Below are 12,633 nucleotides of genomic sequence, written 5' to 3'. Positions count from 1 at the left end.
CCCCCCCCCCCGCCGCTCCGAGCCCTCCCCGAGAGCTATGCCACCACAAAAGTTTTATGGAAAACAGCGTCAATAAAATGCAAGCTCAAGGAAAACAACAAATTAACATTTCTCATCTTTTTAGTGCAACACTTAATTACAGAACTTTAAACAAAGTATAACAGTCGAGTAATTAAAGGTGGATGTCTGTCTGTGATAATTTTTTCCCCTAGGAAAAAGCATGGCTCTACACTTTCCTTACAAATGCCTCAAGAAAAAGTAGCTCAGAGAACAGCACAATTTAAATCAAGGCAATTAAAAAAAAAAAAGCCAATTTCTCTTCTACTATCCCCACTAAAGTAAACAGGGATGCAGAGACGCAAGCGGGGGACTGAATTTGGCTCATTATACCTTATTTGTTCACATATTTTTGTACGTTAAATATTGGTACCTCCTCGAATTCCTTTGAATGGATAGAAAAATGCCACAAGCAGGTTCATAAGGACAGCCAGGTTAAAGGAAATACTGCTCCAGAAGGACATGTTGCGAGCACACCAGTATAGGAAAGGTTGAGCTGGAAAAGAGAAAAATAATTATTTTTAATAGAGCATTTAAAAAATAAGAGTTTTCTATAAAAAATAATCTCCAGCAAAACCCAGTTTATTTTCAGTTTGCCCAAAAGCACAGCATCAACAGCAGTAATAGTCATGGCTTATTTTGAAGTTTATTCAATTTCTCTTTATCTTTGGGGTACTTCCACAGTTTCCTAGATAGCGCTTTGAGGCAAAGGACTCGTGTTAAAAAGGTATTTTCAAACATGAATTGATTTAGTGGCAGCATGGGAACGAGTTCAGAAACGCCAGAGGTCAAGGACTTCAGGTTTCCCCGAATAATATACTTTGTACTCGGAGTCACACAAAGAACAATTAGGAGGAAGAAATTCTGCCCACGTTAGCAACGGCGAGATCCCGCCCCGTCCTCCCAGCGATGCCGCCGCCGCCAGCAGCTCACGACGTGAGACACTGCCCACCTTCAAACTTCTCTGCTGTAGCAAGCCAGAAAAAAATGCAGCGAAAACAGTGCAAGGTGGACAACTAAGACGCAAAATGCAGCGTAGGGAGAAAGCAATAAAGCTAAAATATTTAGGACTAGCTGCCAAGCCAGTAAGACAACTTTACTTCAGGCTGATAATAGAGCTATAGAGCCCCAGAATAATAACCGAGCTGGAGCTCGGCTGGCCTTCCCTCTGCCCTGTGGGCAAAGGACACATCTGCCCAGAGCTAAGTGTACAGTTAAACAGCTCCACATTTTAAATTCTTAACATGATGTATACACGCTTTTCAAAAAGACTTCAATTTTAATCATCTCTGCAGCTACAATCAAGGCAAGAAAGCAAAAAGATTCATTTTCTGAAGCGGTCATGGACCAGAAGACAACAAAGACAGCTGAGAAGCTGCCTTACAGTAATTCCCTCTGCATCAAAGCAAAATTCCCCTCATTTTAGCTCCTGCAGGCTTACTGTACAGCAAATTGTGTACTCTTGAAAGAGTGGCCAACAAAAAAAAAAAAAATTAAAAGTGCTCTCAAAGAAGGGAATGAACTAATGTTTTTCCCTGTTGGGAGGAGGTAATGTGTACAGATATCAGAGCAAAGGAAAAGCAGCTCACAGTGAAATGTAAGGAAAAGAGAAACATGCAAACTCTGGGGCTGAAGAGTAAGTTATCGAATGTGGCAATTCTGAGCCTCACAGTAGCCACCACCTCTCTCCAGCAAATCACCTCTTCTAGCATCCTAAGCAAAAAGAAATGGGTTAAAAGAATTATACAATGCCTCATTATACTCAGTTGAAATGCACATAAAAAGCAAACGTATTGAAAAGCTGAATGCAGAGGAAAGGACCACAAAAAGGTACCCTGTCACAGTAAGAATACAAGCTTCATTGCACCTAATTAGCCAGGCACATGGTAAGCCTCACTGAAACGTGATGTAGCAATGTTTTGAATAGATGATACCCCGATTCCTGCATTATTTCTGTTCTCAGTTTCATTTTAATTGGAAGAATTTGTAAGCAGGTTGAATTCATTTGTATAAATTTGTTATATGAAAGGTCATTATAAAGTCCCAGGTTTTACTTTAAACCTTCCTCTGGGGATGGGCACAGACCATCTGCCCTTTGCAGCGCTTCTGCCTGGTTCTGGCAGGCTCATTCGAAGTCTTAATTAAGACCTTGGGAGACTTACGGGGCTCGGACTGTGGGCTAGCACCATGAGCTGAAGGGGGAGGTACATGCGTCTTTATAAAGACTTTTTTTAAGAGTCTGTCTCAGCTTTGAATAAATGGTCAGTGGTATCACGTGAGCACAGCACAGGGCACTGCCAGCCCGTCACAACTTAAAAACACAAACCTGTATTTAAGATGTGAGAAACAACTGTGCAAATGTAGAGAATCGCCCAGAGACCAAATAAGACCAGAATACTGGAAGACAGGCTAAATTATTCCAGTTTCTTAAAGAAAAAAAGAAGTATTCTCCACTTCTGCAGGTGAATCTTGATTAATTTGTGGTCTGTTGTTAATTACGGATGTGTTCACAGCTTGCCTGGAGGTAGCCTCAAAGACAATTAAAGTAACTCAAACAACAAAATCTAACAGAATACATGGATGCTGTCAAAGACAAAGTTGCCCATTTGTTTAGGATGTCAAATACTCCCCTGCTCTCGTAGAGTTCTTAGAATTCATTTTAGGAAGCAGCTTCCCGGGGATTTTGATGCTGTCAGAAGCACTAATCCATCGTGCGGTGGAAATAGCTCCACTCTGTTTAGTATTCATACACATGAAAAATATTTCAGTAGAGCTGACCACGTTTCAGGTGGTCTTATCCATACCTGAGCGATAATTTTAAATAATATGTTTACAATTGCTTTTCTCTGTTAAAAGGTCTACTAACATATACCTACACATACGTACATCCCAACAATCAGAAGCAAATACTGAGTTTCCATTGCCAAACGTGCATCAGCTCTAGTGCGAACTGTGCTTACGCATCCTAAAAACAAACTGGAAAGAGTCCAGGCTCTTCTTGGAGGTGCACAGTGAAAGGGCAAAATGCAATCATCAGAGGGTGCAACGAGGGAAACAATTTTATAAAAAAAAAATAAAATTTTCGCAATGAGGAAGGTCAAGAAGTCCCTTCTCACCTCACGGGTAACTTGGCAGCGTTCAGTTAACGGTTGGACTTGGTGATCTTAAAGGTCTCTTCCAACTAAAACGACTGTGATTCTGATTTTTTGCTATGCTATGTGATGCTGACTGAGTACCAGCAAGGTCTCTGTCGGGGGAAAACCTTTGCTCACCACCGCACAGAAGTCCGCTCTCCCATCTGCTCCCGGAGGCGGTTCTGGACCAGTCTGCGCCCTCGCGCTCATAACTGGAGTTTAGCTGATTCAAGCATGGGGAACAACAGTGGTATCAGATGGTGGCTTGAGCAGGAAATAACTGCTTTATCTCTCACATTTCAGAGGGTCACTGTTGGTAAATTCTACCGCTCATCACTGCCCACTGAAGCTGAGCCTCATGTGCAACGTTTCTCCTTTAGCAAAACAACGAATCAGTTTAAAGAAAGAAAGAAAAAATTAAGCAAATGAGTTAGAAAGGTTACAGTGCCACCACTTCCCCCAGTATGAATTAAAATATACTTTTAGAAGTTTTCCTAGCTGCCAGTGGGAACCTCAGAGGGAAAAGCAGTGCTTGGAAAAACTTGCTTTCAGATACTTTGGCACCACGGGGCTGGAAGGGGCTTAGTTGGCACCGTCTGCCAGTCTACTCCTTGCCCAAAGGACGGGCAAATTCTACTTTAACCATTATTGCTAAACGTACGTTTAACCTGTTCTTAAATACCTCTCCCTGCCACCAAATGCCTTCTCGTTTAAGCTGAGCCTCCGCAAATTTGTTCCTTCCTGTTGGATCTCAAAAGAAGACGACCCGTGATCCTTCTTACTGCTCTCCCCTGGATCCCCTCCAGTTGGTCCATATTGCTCCTGCATTAAGCTTGACTTCATTACAGCTTGTTGCCGTCATGAAGAGGAGCAGACTCTTTCAAACAATTATCAAGGTCGCTGCCGCACTGGGGAACCATCTGCTACCGAGTCAACATTTCAAACTCCGAAAACCTGACCGCAGCACTCTGCTGGTACCGCTCCACACAACCACGCTGGCAGCGGCAACCTACCTCGCAATTTCTTTTGCCAGTTCATCTCATTAAAGAGGTCTTCTGACTTCATGAAGAAGTCATTGATCTTGCTGCCCTGTTCATCCCTCTCCGTGGTGTAATATATCCGCAGCTTGGACTCCTTCGTGAGGAATTCGCAGATACTGGGCACGGGGAAGACGATTTGCTCCATGGTCCGGTCCGACCTGACAATCTGAACAGCGGCTTTATTAGGGCTCTTCCTAGTTATGAAATGCTTTTATTTCTTGGTTTGTCTGCTTCTCCCCCCCACCCCCCTCTTCTAACCAGCTACATGTAGAAACTTGGACACATTTCCATAGAACAGCAGCTTGACAGAGACTTTATTTAATTTACCTTTCAAAGCAGGCCTACGTTTAGCTCCAAGACTGATAATTTCTATGCTGTGGTCTTATCCTGGCAATACCGTTCTCAGCTGGGACTCCCACGGGGCCCAGTGAATCCTGCACCAAAGCTGCGCTGAATTTCAGAGCAATCTGGTCACCCAGTATAGGAATCTTAGCAAATTTTAGTTACGCATTGGCAGTATGAGGAGTAATAGTTATATTGTTTATTAGAGTTTTGTGAACACTCCATATTTGTGCATGTTTTACTTTTAAAAAGCATCTTAGATTCTCACTTTAATACGGAAAGAATGGCAAAAGCTCTCACTAACTTTATGGATTCAGCAATAGTACCGGCCAAAATGTAACAGAAGCGAAGTTACACTTCCTTCTGCCAACAGAGCTCTGCTCAGCTCCATCTTAAAGCCCACACATGACAGCTCAAAAATAGCTCCCCCCCAGCGGCTGTCAAAAAAATAAATTAAAAAATAAGTACATATATATTCTTATGTCAAAGAGGACAGTCCACACACAGGTACTCAGTCCAATCAGAATATCAGGTATAATGTAGCCGTTGTTTAACTCCACTTTTTCCCTTCCAAGCGGCTCTTTCCACAGCAGAATATCCCCCCCCTCCCCGAGCCCCCGGCAGCCACCGGTTTTCCCTGTACCTCAATCTGCGCCGTGTGCTTGGCGTAAAACTCCAGAGCCTCGTCTCCCTCTATCTGACCTCCCGGCTTCAGCATGTTCTGCAGCTCTTTGTTGTGACGAGCCAACTAAAATAAAGGAATGCAAAGGGAGTGGGAGACACCAGATGTCTCTCTCTGATATTAAATTTCTGATTTTTGGCATAAAAAAAGAAACAGTACAGAGTCAGCTGCTAAGAAAGGGCAAAGTTGACAGAAGGCTTGTTCGATTCCAACCAGACACCCTGCAGCTCTATTTTGGGAGCAAGTCAGAATGATTCAAATATGTATTTTTTTAATATCCGTGTTGTACTCCTCTTTTACCAATCCTCTCCACCCTTTGCCTGACTCGGGCACCTTCTTGAACATTCACATCCAATCTACCCTTCTACACCCACCCCGATTCCAAGGTGTGCTAATCGCACCAGTATCTAGGCAGGGGCGGAAGAGAAAATTTGCATCAACTGAAAAGCAGATGCACAGAGCACTGCTCCAAAAAATGCTTCTGGATGCTCTAAATTCATCTTACAGCGTGCTGATGGTCTTTCTTCTCAGATGCTAAAGGAACAGAAGTCTCTAATGGAGTGATACATGTCGCATTAATGCATTAAGTAGATCTATATATTTTTTTTTACCCTCCCTCGGTCTTTCACCTTTCAGACACCACATTATATTAATACAACAAACCTGACTGGCTCCAACATAGAGAGAATGGGGCAAGAACCATAAAAGCAGAGCGAGATTTCTGCTTACAGTTTAATTAATCTGTGAGTAGAATTTCTCTGGGAGTACAAAGTAACCTTTGATACAGCTGAAAAATAATACCTTGCTCCCCAGTACTGCCAAGAACTTGAACCTCATGTCTTCAGAAACTTGGTCAACAGCCTGCCTGCTTCCCATTATAAAAGAAAACTCCAAAAATTTTCTTATATTATAGAATTTTCTTTTCTGATTCTTTAAGGATTGGAATTTGCTCTGATAAAAAGAGACCGTGCAGTGAGTGTCTCTCGGCGGTGAGCCATTACAACAATTGCAGGGAAAAGCAGAACTCTTGCTATTCACAGTTTGTGACACTCGAGGCTACAAAAGCTGTAGGTGAAATTCTACCTGATGAGCTAATATATAAATGTTGTGTCCCACGTTCCTCGGAGATGCCGCGAGATCTTCCCCGTTCTCTCCATCCTCAAATTCTACTTCTCCCTGCAGATAAGCCTTCTTTATCACTTCCACCTAGAAAGAGACACAGGCCAGTGAAGGGACGGCGCAGGCTGAGGGCTGCTAAGGCCAGTACAGACCTGGCACTCTTGCAGAGGTGGGAGGGAGCTGAGCACACACGTTCAAGAGGAGGGCCAGTGGGCTCCTCAACAGCCAGGATAAAGCAGGAGACCTGAACTCAGCCCCTTCAGCCCCGCTCACTGACACAAGAAACTAAACTTCACGTTCCTCTCTAGGGAATATATCCCGGGCCACCCTCGCCGCACGCTGCCTCACGTTCTGACCGCTGGCCCCCACCAGCGAGACGAGCCAACAGTGTTTCAGCTGTACTTTGAATCTCCCGTTTGTCTTTTCACCAGTTAATACATTAACCAGCCCAAAAGCCTGCTACAGTCTACTGAACAGCTCTCAGGTGACATGAGATTTTTGTTTCTCTCTGTCTCTTGTGCAAATAATTTCTACATGTGGATTCCAAAGCATCAGATGATGCTCCTTCCCTGCCGTATGCAGGACGCTGAACGCCTCCTCCGTAGCATCCAGCATGGCTTCCCCGGTCACTTGTGCTGCCTGGGAACAAGGCAGATCCGGCCCCTGGGGATATTGCACTCATTCAACCAAATTCTTGAGAGGTCTTCCAGTTGCCAGCGATCCATGCACAGACCTCTTGCAGCAGCTCTGCGGTGGACGCGGCCACCCCAGTCTCCCCAGTGCTGCCGTACCTGGCTTGAAGGACCTCGGGAGTTTCGGGGTGACCCGGGGACTCACCAGCTCTTTGGGCCTCATGTTGTAGAGGATCCTCTCTGCGTTCTCACTGTCGTGCCTGCTCTCCATGATCGCCAAGAGCAGTTTTGAAGCGTTGTTCTGAAGGGAGGGAAGAACACCACCAATCACTGCCAGGCGTCAAAACCCAAGGGCACCCACCCAGCGGGAGTGCCGCCATCCCCGCTGCCCAGAAGGGCTTCAGACACCTCGTTTCTACAAACACGAGCCGCAGGCAAGGCAGAGCCTCCCAGCTAGCCTACTGCAGGACTCTGGCAGCCTCACCTCGCCAAGGAGTCCCCGTCCTCTCATTATTGAGATATCCGACTTAATAGTACTTTTTACCAGTTGATTTCCCAAACCCTACTTATTGGGAGACATCAAATTAACCCAAGTTAAGGTTCAGATTTCTGAAACGCTGAGGCTTCAAGCTTGTATTAATTTTTTTTGTTTGTTTTAAAGACACTGCAGCATTACTACAAGCTCTCAACTCCAAAATACTGTTGATTAAAACAAAGGACAGCCAAGGCTGAAGACGCAGATGTGCTTCACTGCTTTTAACTGAACATTACTCTGCGACCTGCTCATGCCAAGAAATAGAGAGAGGAAATGGGAAACTACCACAAGGCACCAGACTACTTCAATACAAACAATTAAGATTAAAATCCATCATGACTGACAATAAAATCCAATAAAAGTATTTAATTTTGAAGTATAATGCTAATTGAGTCTAAAAGCATTTTTTATTTAGAATAATAGAAAACCCACATTACCCATAATAATGGTGTGAGTCGGCAACGGAAAACAACTAGACATTGCACTATAAGACAGGACATAAGTCAGAAAGGAAGTATTTCTAAAACATATGCTGAAGCTGGAGTGCTCTGTGACTACTGTTGCTAGAAGACAACATGCTAGCGTATTTTGAAAGCAGCACCAGGGCTAATTATTTCAGCACTAATATGAACAGCCCTAAAAAATTCTTGATGGTTAAACATCAACTGGTTAAACAGCAGCAATAAAGTACTAAAATTAGCTGTAGCATGAGAATTTTTATTTCCATTAGATATGTAAAAGCTCACCAACAACAGAGAAATTTTCATCGGCTTTGAATTTTTAAAAGGAAATTATTTTAGAACTTCTCAGCATATCTTCACTGCCTGCATCCCCCCATCTGAAAACTGGTGGCTCCGTGGTATCATTTAAAAGACGAAATACCTGTGACAAACAATCTTTGGGCACTGCCTCCAGCTCGCTGAGGCATATAATTTTTTGAATACTGGGATATAATAAACACCCACATAATTCCAACAATAAAATCATGTTTCATCTTACTGTTAACGTGGAACACGCAAAATAGTCACTTGCCTTCAGTTCCAACACAAGGTCCATCCTCTTCTTCCCCAAAGGGTTGATGTCATTGAGAATTAATGCTGTGATGATGTCAATACCGTTGGACTCATGAGTAGCAATGCAGTTCTGTCCAAAGAAAATTCATCAAACTTCACTAATTGTCTACACTAAAAAAGCAGCCTAGGCTGGTGACCCAGCCAGAAGAGTCACCTCTTTCATCACCTCGTAAGCTGTTCGAGATGGATAACTGCACAGAAAACTCCAGTCAGTGGAACAACAAGAGATTAAGGCATTCTGTTTCCAGCTTTTCCTATCATCAGCATGTCCCACCGAAACCACCCAGCCTCAGGAAGCAGAAAGCGCAACACAGTTGATAAACGAAGCGTTTACATGCCAAAGTGTCCAGACTGAACACGTAGCTAAGGAAGAACACTGTTTTACTAAGATTAGGGAGAGTTTTCTTTATTTTAGATGTGCCAACCAACACCTACTTCAGTCCTGTCCAACCAAAGAATGTGAATTCCCATAACCTTGCTTACCCTTTAACCCTGCTCTTACAACAGCCAATAACTACCACGTACAAGCTGACGGTAGCTCGCTGCCTTCAAAATCCAGATCCCCAGAGTCATCGAGTTCCACTGCAAAGATGTGTACCCATATCTAAAGGTTGTTATTCCACACAGTGCGTACAGAGAGAAACGTTGGGTTATGAACTGACACGCACAGCTATCTCTTTGCTATGGTTTGTTCTGAACTTCAGACTTCATTGGCCCCACTGAAACTGTTGTAGCAAGAGTCACATCTAGACCAAAGGCAGAAGAAGGGGCCTGACTAATTGGCGGTGCTGCACTCAGACACGGCTGTGCGACCTGTGGGAAGGTGGTGTGGACACGCACGGCCACGCAGTGCGCCCGCCCTTGCCCTCTGATCCTAATCAAATCCGAGGGAGCAAATCCTAATTCCTGAGCACCTAAAAATTCCTGCTTATGAAACAAAGCATATTCCCATATTCAGCCTTCGAGGCACAGAGCAGACCAAGCCCAGCTGTGGGTCAGTAACGGCTTTATCCGACAGGATCGGTGCCATTATTCAGTTACACCTTCCCAGTAACACGGTTACTTAAACCATCACGCTTACTTTAGAACAGCTATTCCTGCTTGGAGCAGAACGTATCCCCGACAGTGAGTATGGTTTTGGGGGAGCTGGACAGACGTTGCCTCATCCCCCAGCAGACACTTGGTGGTCCTCACCAACACGTGCTCACGGGGAACCACTGCCATGTCCCCATGCAAGCGCACGGACAGGCGGCACAGACACGCACCTGGTTCTACACACAAGATTATGTCTGAAAACAACCTCAACCCCACGGTTATCACCTTCATTAACAAAGCTACAGAGCTCAACCTTCTCCCACCAGGCTGGGGAGCCACGTTTCTGCCTTCATTTATAACAGGCAACAGAGCTCGGTTTTGGCAATATTTCTACTATGAAGTATTTCAAGTACAAGAATTCCCCACTCTTCCCTGTCTGTCAAGTCTAATAAAACAACTTAAATCCTAGGAAAGCAGAAAAATCTCTACTGCCTTAAGCAGTTCAACTCCTGAGAGGGGGCCTTGAGAAAGAGTAGTTGATTATTACGAGTTTATAAAGGAAAAAAAAAAAAGACACAAACTGAAACCCCTTTGTAGGACAAGTAAAGTGAGCAGCGCTGTAAGACGAGGCAAGTCTGTAAGACAGAGCCAAGCCCAGCAGAGCAGCGCCTGGGGGCGCAGGGAGAGAGGGGTGATGCTTTCCGCAGCCGTGGATGCGTTACCTGGTTCTCGTGGCACGGCCCCTGACAGTACTCGGTCAAACTTTCCAGCGTCTGGTTGATCAGCGCTACGTTTTTCTCATTTATATACAGACCAAGAAGCCCAAGTCCACCAGTTGTGCTTCCACAGATACAGTCCAAGAACTGCAGCGTCTCACACACCAAGTTGTAGTTTGTCTTGTTGTTCTGGCAGCGAAGGAAATTCTGCGGGGAGAGTGTCAAAGCCGGGGGTGGGGGGGAAGGAAAAAAGAAAAAAAACAAAACTGATGTTTGGATCATAACATTTTATTAAGTTCATCTACCCGCAACTGCAGCGCATGGTGTATTGCTCTAACTTCTCCGCAGCCTGGACGAGCAATTTAAGCCTCTTTCAGGGCTCACTTGCAACACGCTGCTCTCCCGAGCAGCTTCTTGGCTTCAAATTTTATAGAAGATGAGCAGCAACAAACAGAGTACATCCATTAGAGCACTGAAAGCCAGCACGGAACAGGCCATTCCCTGCGGATCAGAAAGCTCTCCCGAGCCTGGAAGCTTTCCTTCTAGCCTACCTGCTGCATTTCACCACTAACCATCACTCGAGGCTCTCTCCTCCCGAGACCTTTCTCCGAGAGAGGAGCAGCAATTCCCTGGCTCGGGCTTCACAGCAGCACCACCTGCGCGAGCGGCGAGGAGGCACCTGACTGCATGCCTGGGAGGAAGGCGTCTTGAAATGCAATTCCCTCAACGGCATTTCTTCCCACATAATTATTGTAATCCCTGCTTGAAGCTGCTGATTAGGAGCAGCTCCTCTAATGAAACGCCAGATTTATCAGCATGGGTTAGACATGTTTCCTCTCCCCTGTATTCCAAATGAAAAAAAAACCCAACCAAACCCAACCGAAACAAAGGAGGACAATTAATGAAAAACAATTTCCCAGTGACTCAGACGCTGTTTGTCAGTGTCTTCCCAGCGGCGCGCTGTAAAAACGGATAGACACTACCACGTTCTTTTCCTCCATGTTTCAGCAGCAGAACTCCCGTCTAGCTCAACGCTTGAAGGTTACAAAACACTTGAAATGTGGGAAAAGAAAAAAAAAAAAAAGCCCAGATGAACAAGATGCATGGGAGTATGGAACCAGCAAGGTCTTTTCTGCCGGCCTGCAGAGGAGAGCCCTTAACCGATTGCCTCCAGTGCCTGCGTCAGACTAATAAGTCTTTTAAGGCAAACAGACTGAGAAATTGCCAGATTCAATTGAAGGCGAAGCTAAAAAAGGAAAATGCTGTCTATGAATGCAGACTAAAGGTGACAGTGATTCAGCACATTTCAACTGATTGCTCATTTAGCACCCTGACTTTTGATTAACTTGTCAGAATGTAGAAAGGTTGATGCTACAGAAATCGGAGCTCGTGCCTTCCCTCCAGGAAAAAAAAAAAGCAAAAATAACAGATAATACTGAAAGCGATGAAACAAAATGCTCCCCGGCTGCGGTATGACATTTATTCTGATTATAGCTAGGTCTATACCAGCCTTAGCTTCTTGATCCAAAGTCAATAAAGACAAAGGAAAGAGGAGGAATGAGGCAGAGGAGGCAGAAGGACGGCTAAACAAGGGCAAGGAAAAAAACATAGAAGACAAGACCCCACTGCACTGTGAGAAACTGCCCCAGGGAATGTCTGTTGCCTTCTCGGCCAGTACAGATCGAGCTTTTCAGTTTGTCATCCCGAGCATCTCCAGGCTACGGAGCGGGAGCCCTACCCGTCAGCACTGAGCATGCCGTCCCATTGCTTTCAGCGGGAGCGAACCCGAGGGACCACCCGCGAGACCCTGCCTTCAGAATGAACAGCGACAGCGTTGCAGATTCAGCCAGAACATATGAAAAATACGCAGCTTGTGGTACTCCTGAGGAAAAAAGGGGAAAAAGAGCAACTATAGTGCCTAACTTTAAGGATCCTATATACTCAGTTGAGAGAGAAATACTTTCCGATGGGATGAAGTGCCCTCAAAGTCAGGCAGTTTTTAAACTCTGACTTTTGTGAATAACTTTCTGGAAATCCTTCACTAGCTTCATGCTACTGTTCATTTTCAGGGAGCCCAGTCCTCCCCATTTCTGGGACCCATGACCAGCTTGCAAAGGCGGCACCTGCCGCCAGTCCTTAATGCCTCCACAGCACGTCGGGGACTTTGCTCCCCAGTACACAGCCTACAGCCCAGTACCTTTAGAGAAAACACCATGACTGAAAATAAAATTGGCTACTTTCAGAATACTAGCTTGGTTTGTTCGAGCA

At 44.9% G+C, this 12,633-nt stretch overlaps 1 protein-coding gene across 3 annotated transcripts in view; it reads right to left on the bottom strand.

Moving 5' to 3' along the window:
* ITPR1 (inositol 1,4,5-trisphosphate receptor, type 1) overlaps positions 1-12,633 on the bottom strand; it is a 168,188-nt gene that overhangs the window by 31,209 nt on the left and 124,346 nt on the right. For all 3 annotated transcript variants that reach the window (XM_009882856.1, XM_009882857.1, XM_009882858.1), the window contains 7 exons: positions 10,372-10,572; positions 8,574-8,684; positions 7,212-7,307; positions 6,339-6,461; positions 5,217-5,321; positions 4,205-4,397; positions 431-553 (listed from right to left, as the gene is read on the bottom strand). In XM_009882856.1, coding sequence (XP_009881158.1) covers positions 431-553; positions 4,205-4,397; positions 5,217-5,321; positions 6,339-6,461; positions 7,212-7,307; positions 8,574-8,684; positions 10,372-10,572 — 952 coding nt within the window. The remainder of the gene's footprint in view (positions 1-430; positions 554-4,204; positions 4,398-5,216; positions 5,322-6,338; positions 6,462-7,211; positions 7,308-8,573; positions 8,685-10,371; positions 10,573-12,633) is intronic.

The sequence above is a fragment of the Charadrius vociferus genome, unplaced genomic scaffold (genome assembly GCF_000708025.1).
Source record: "Charadrius vociferus isolate BGI_N301 unplaced genomic scaffold, ASM70802v2 scaffold433, whole genome shotgun sequence".
Classification (NCBI taxonomy): domain Eukaryota; kingdom Metazoa; phylum Chordata; class Aves; order Charadriiformes; family Charadriidae; genus Charadrius; species Charadrius vociferus.
The sequence above is the reverse complement of the archived record's forward strand: the minus strand, read 5'-3'. Positions and strand labels throughout refer to the sequence as shown.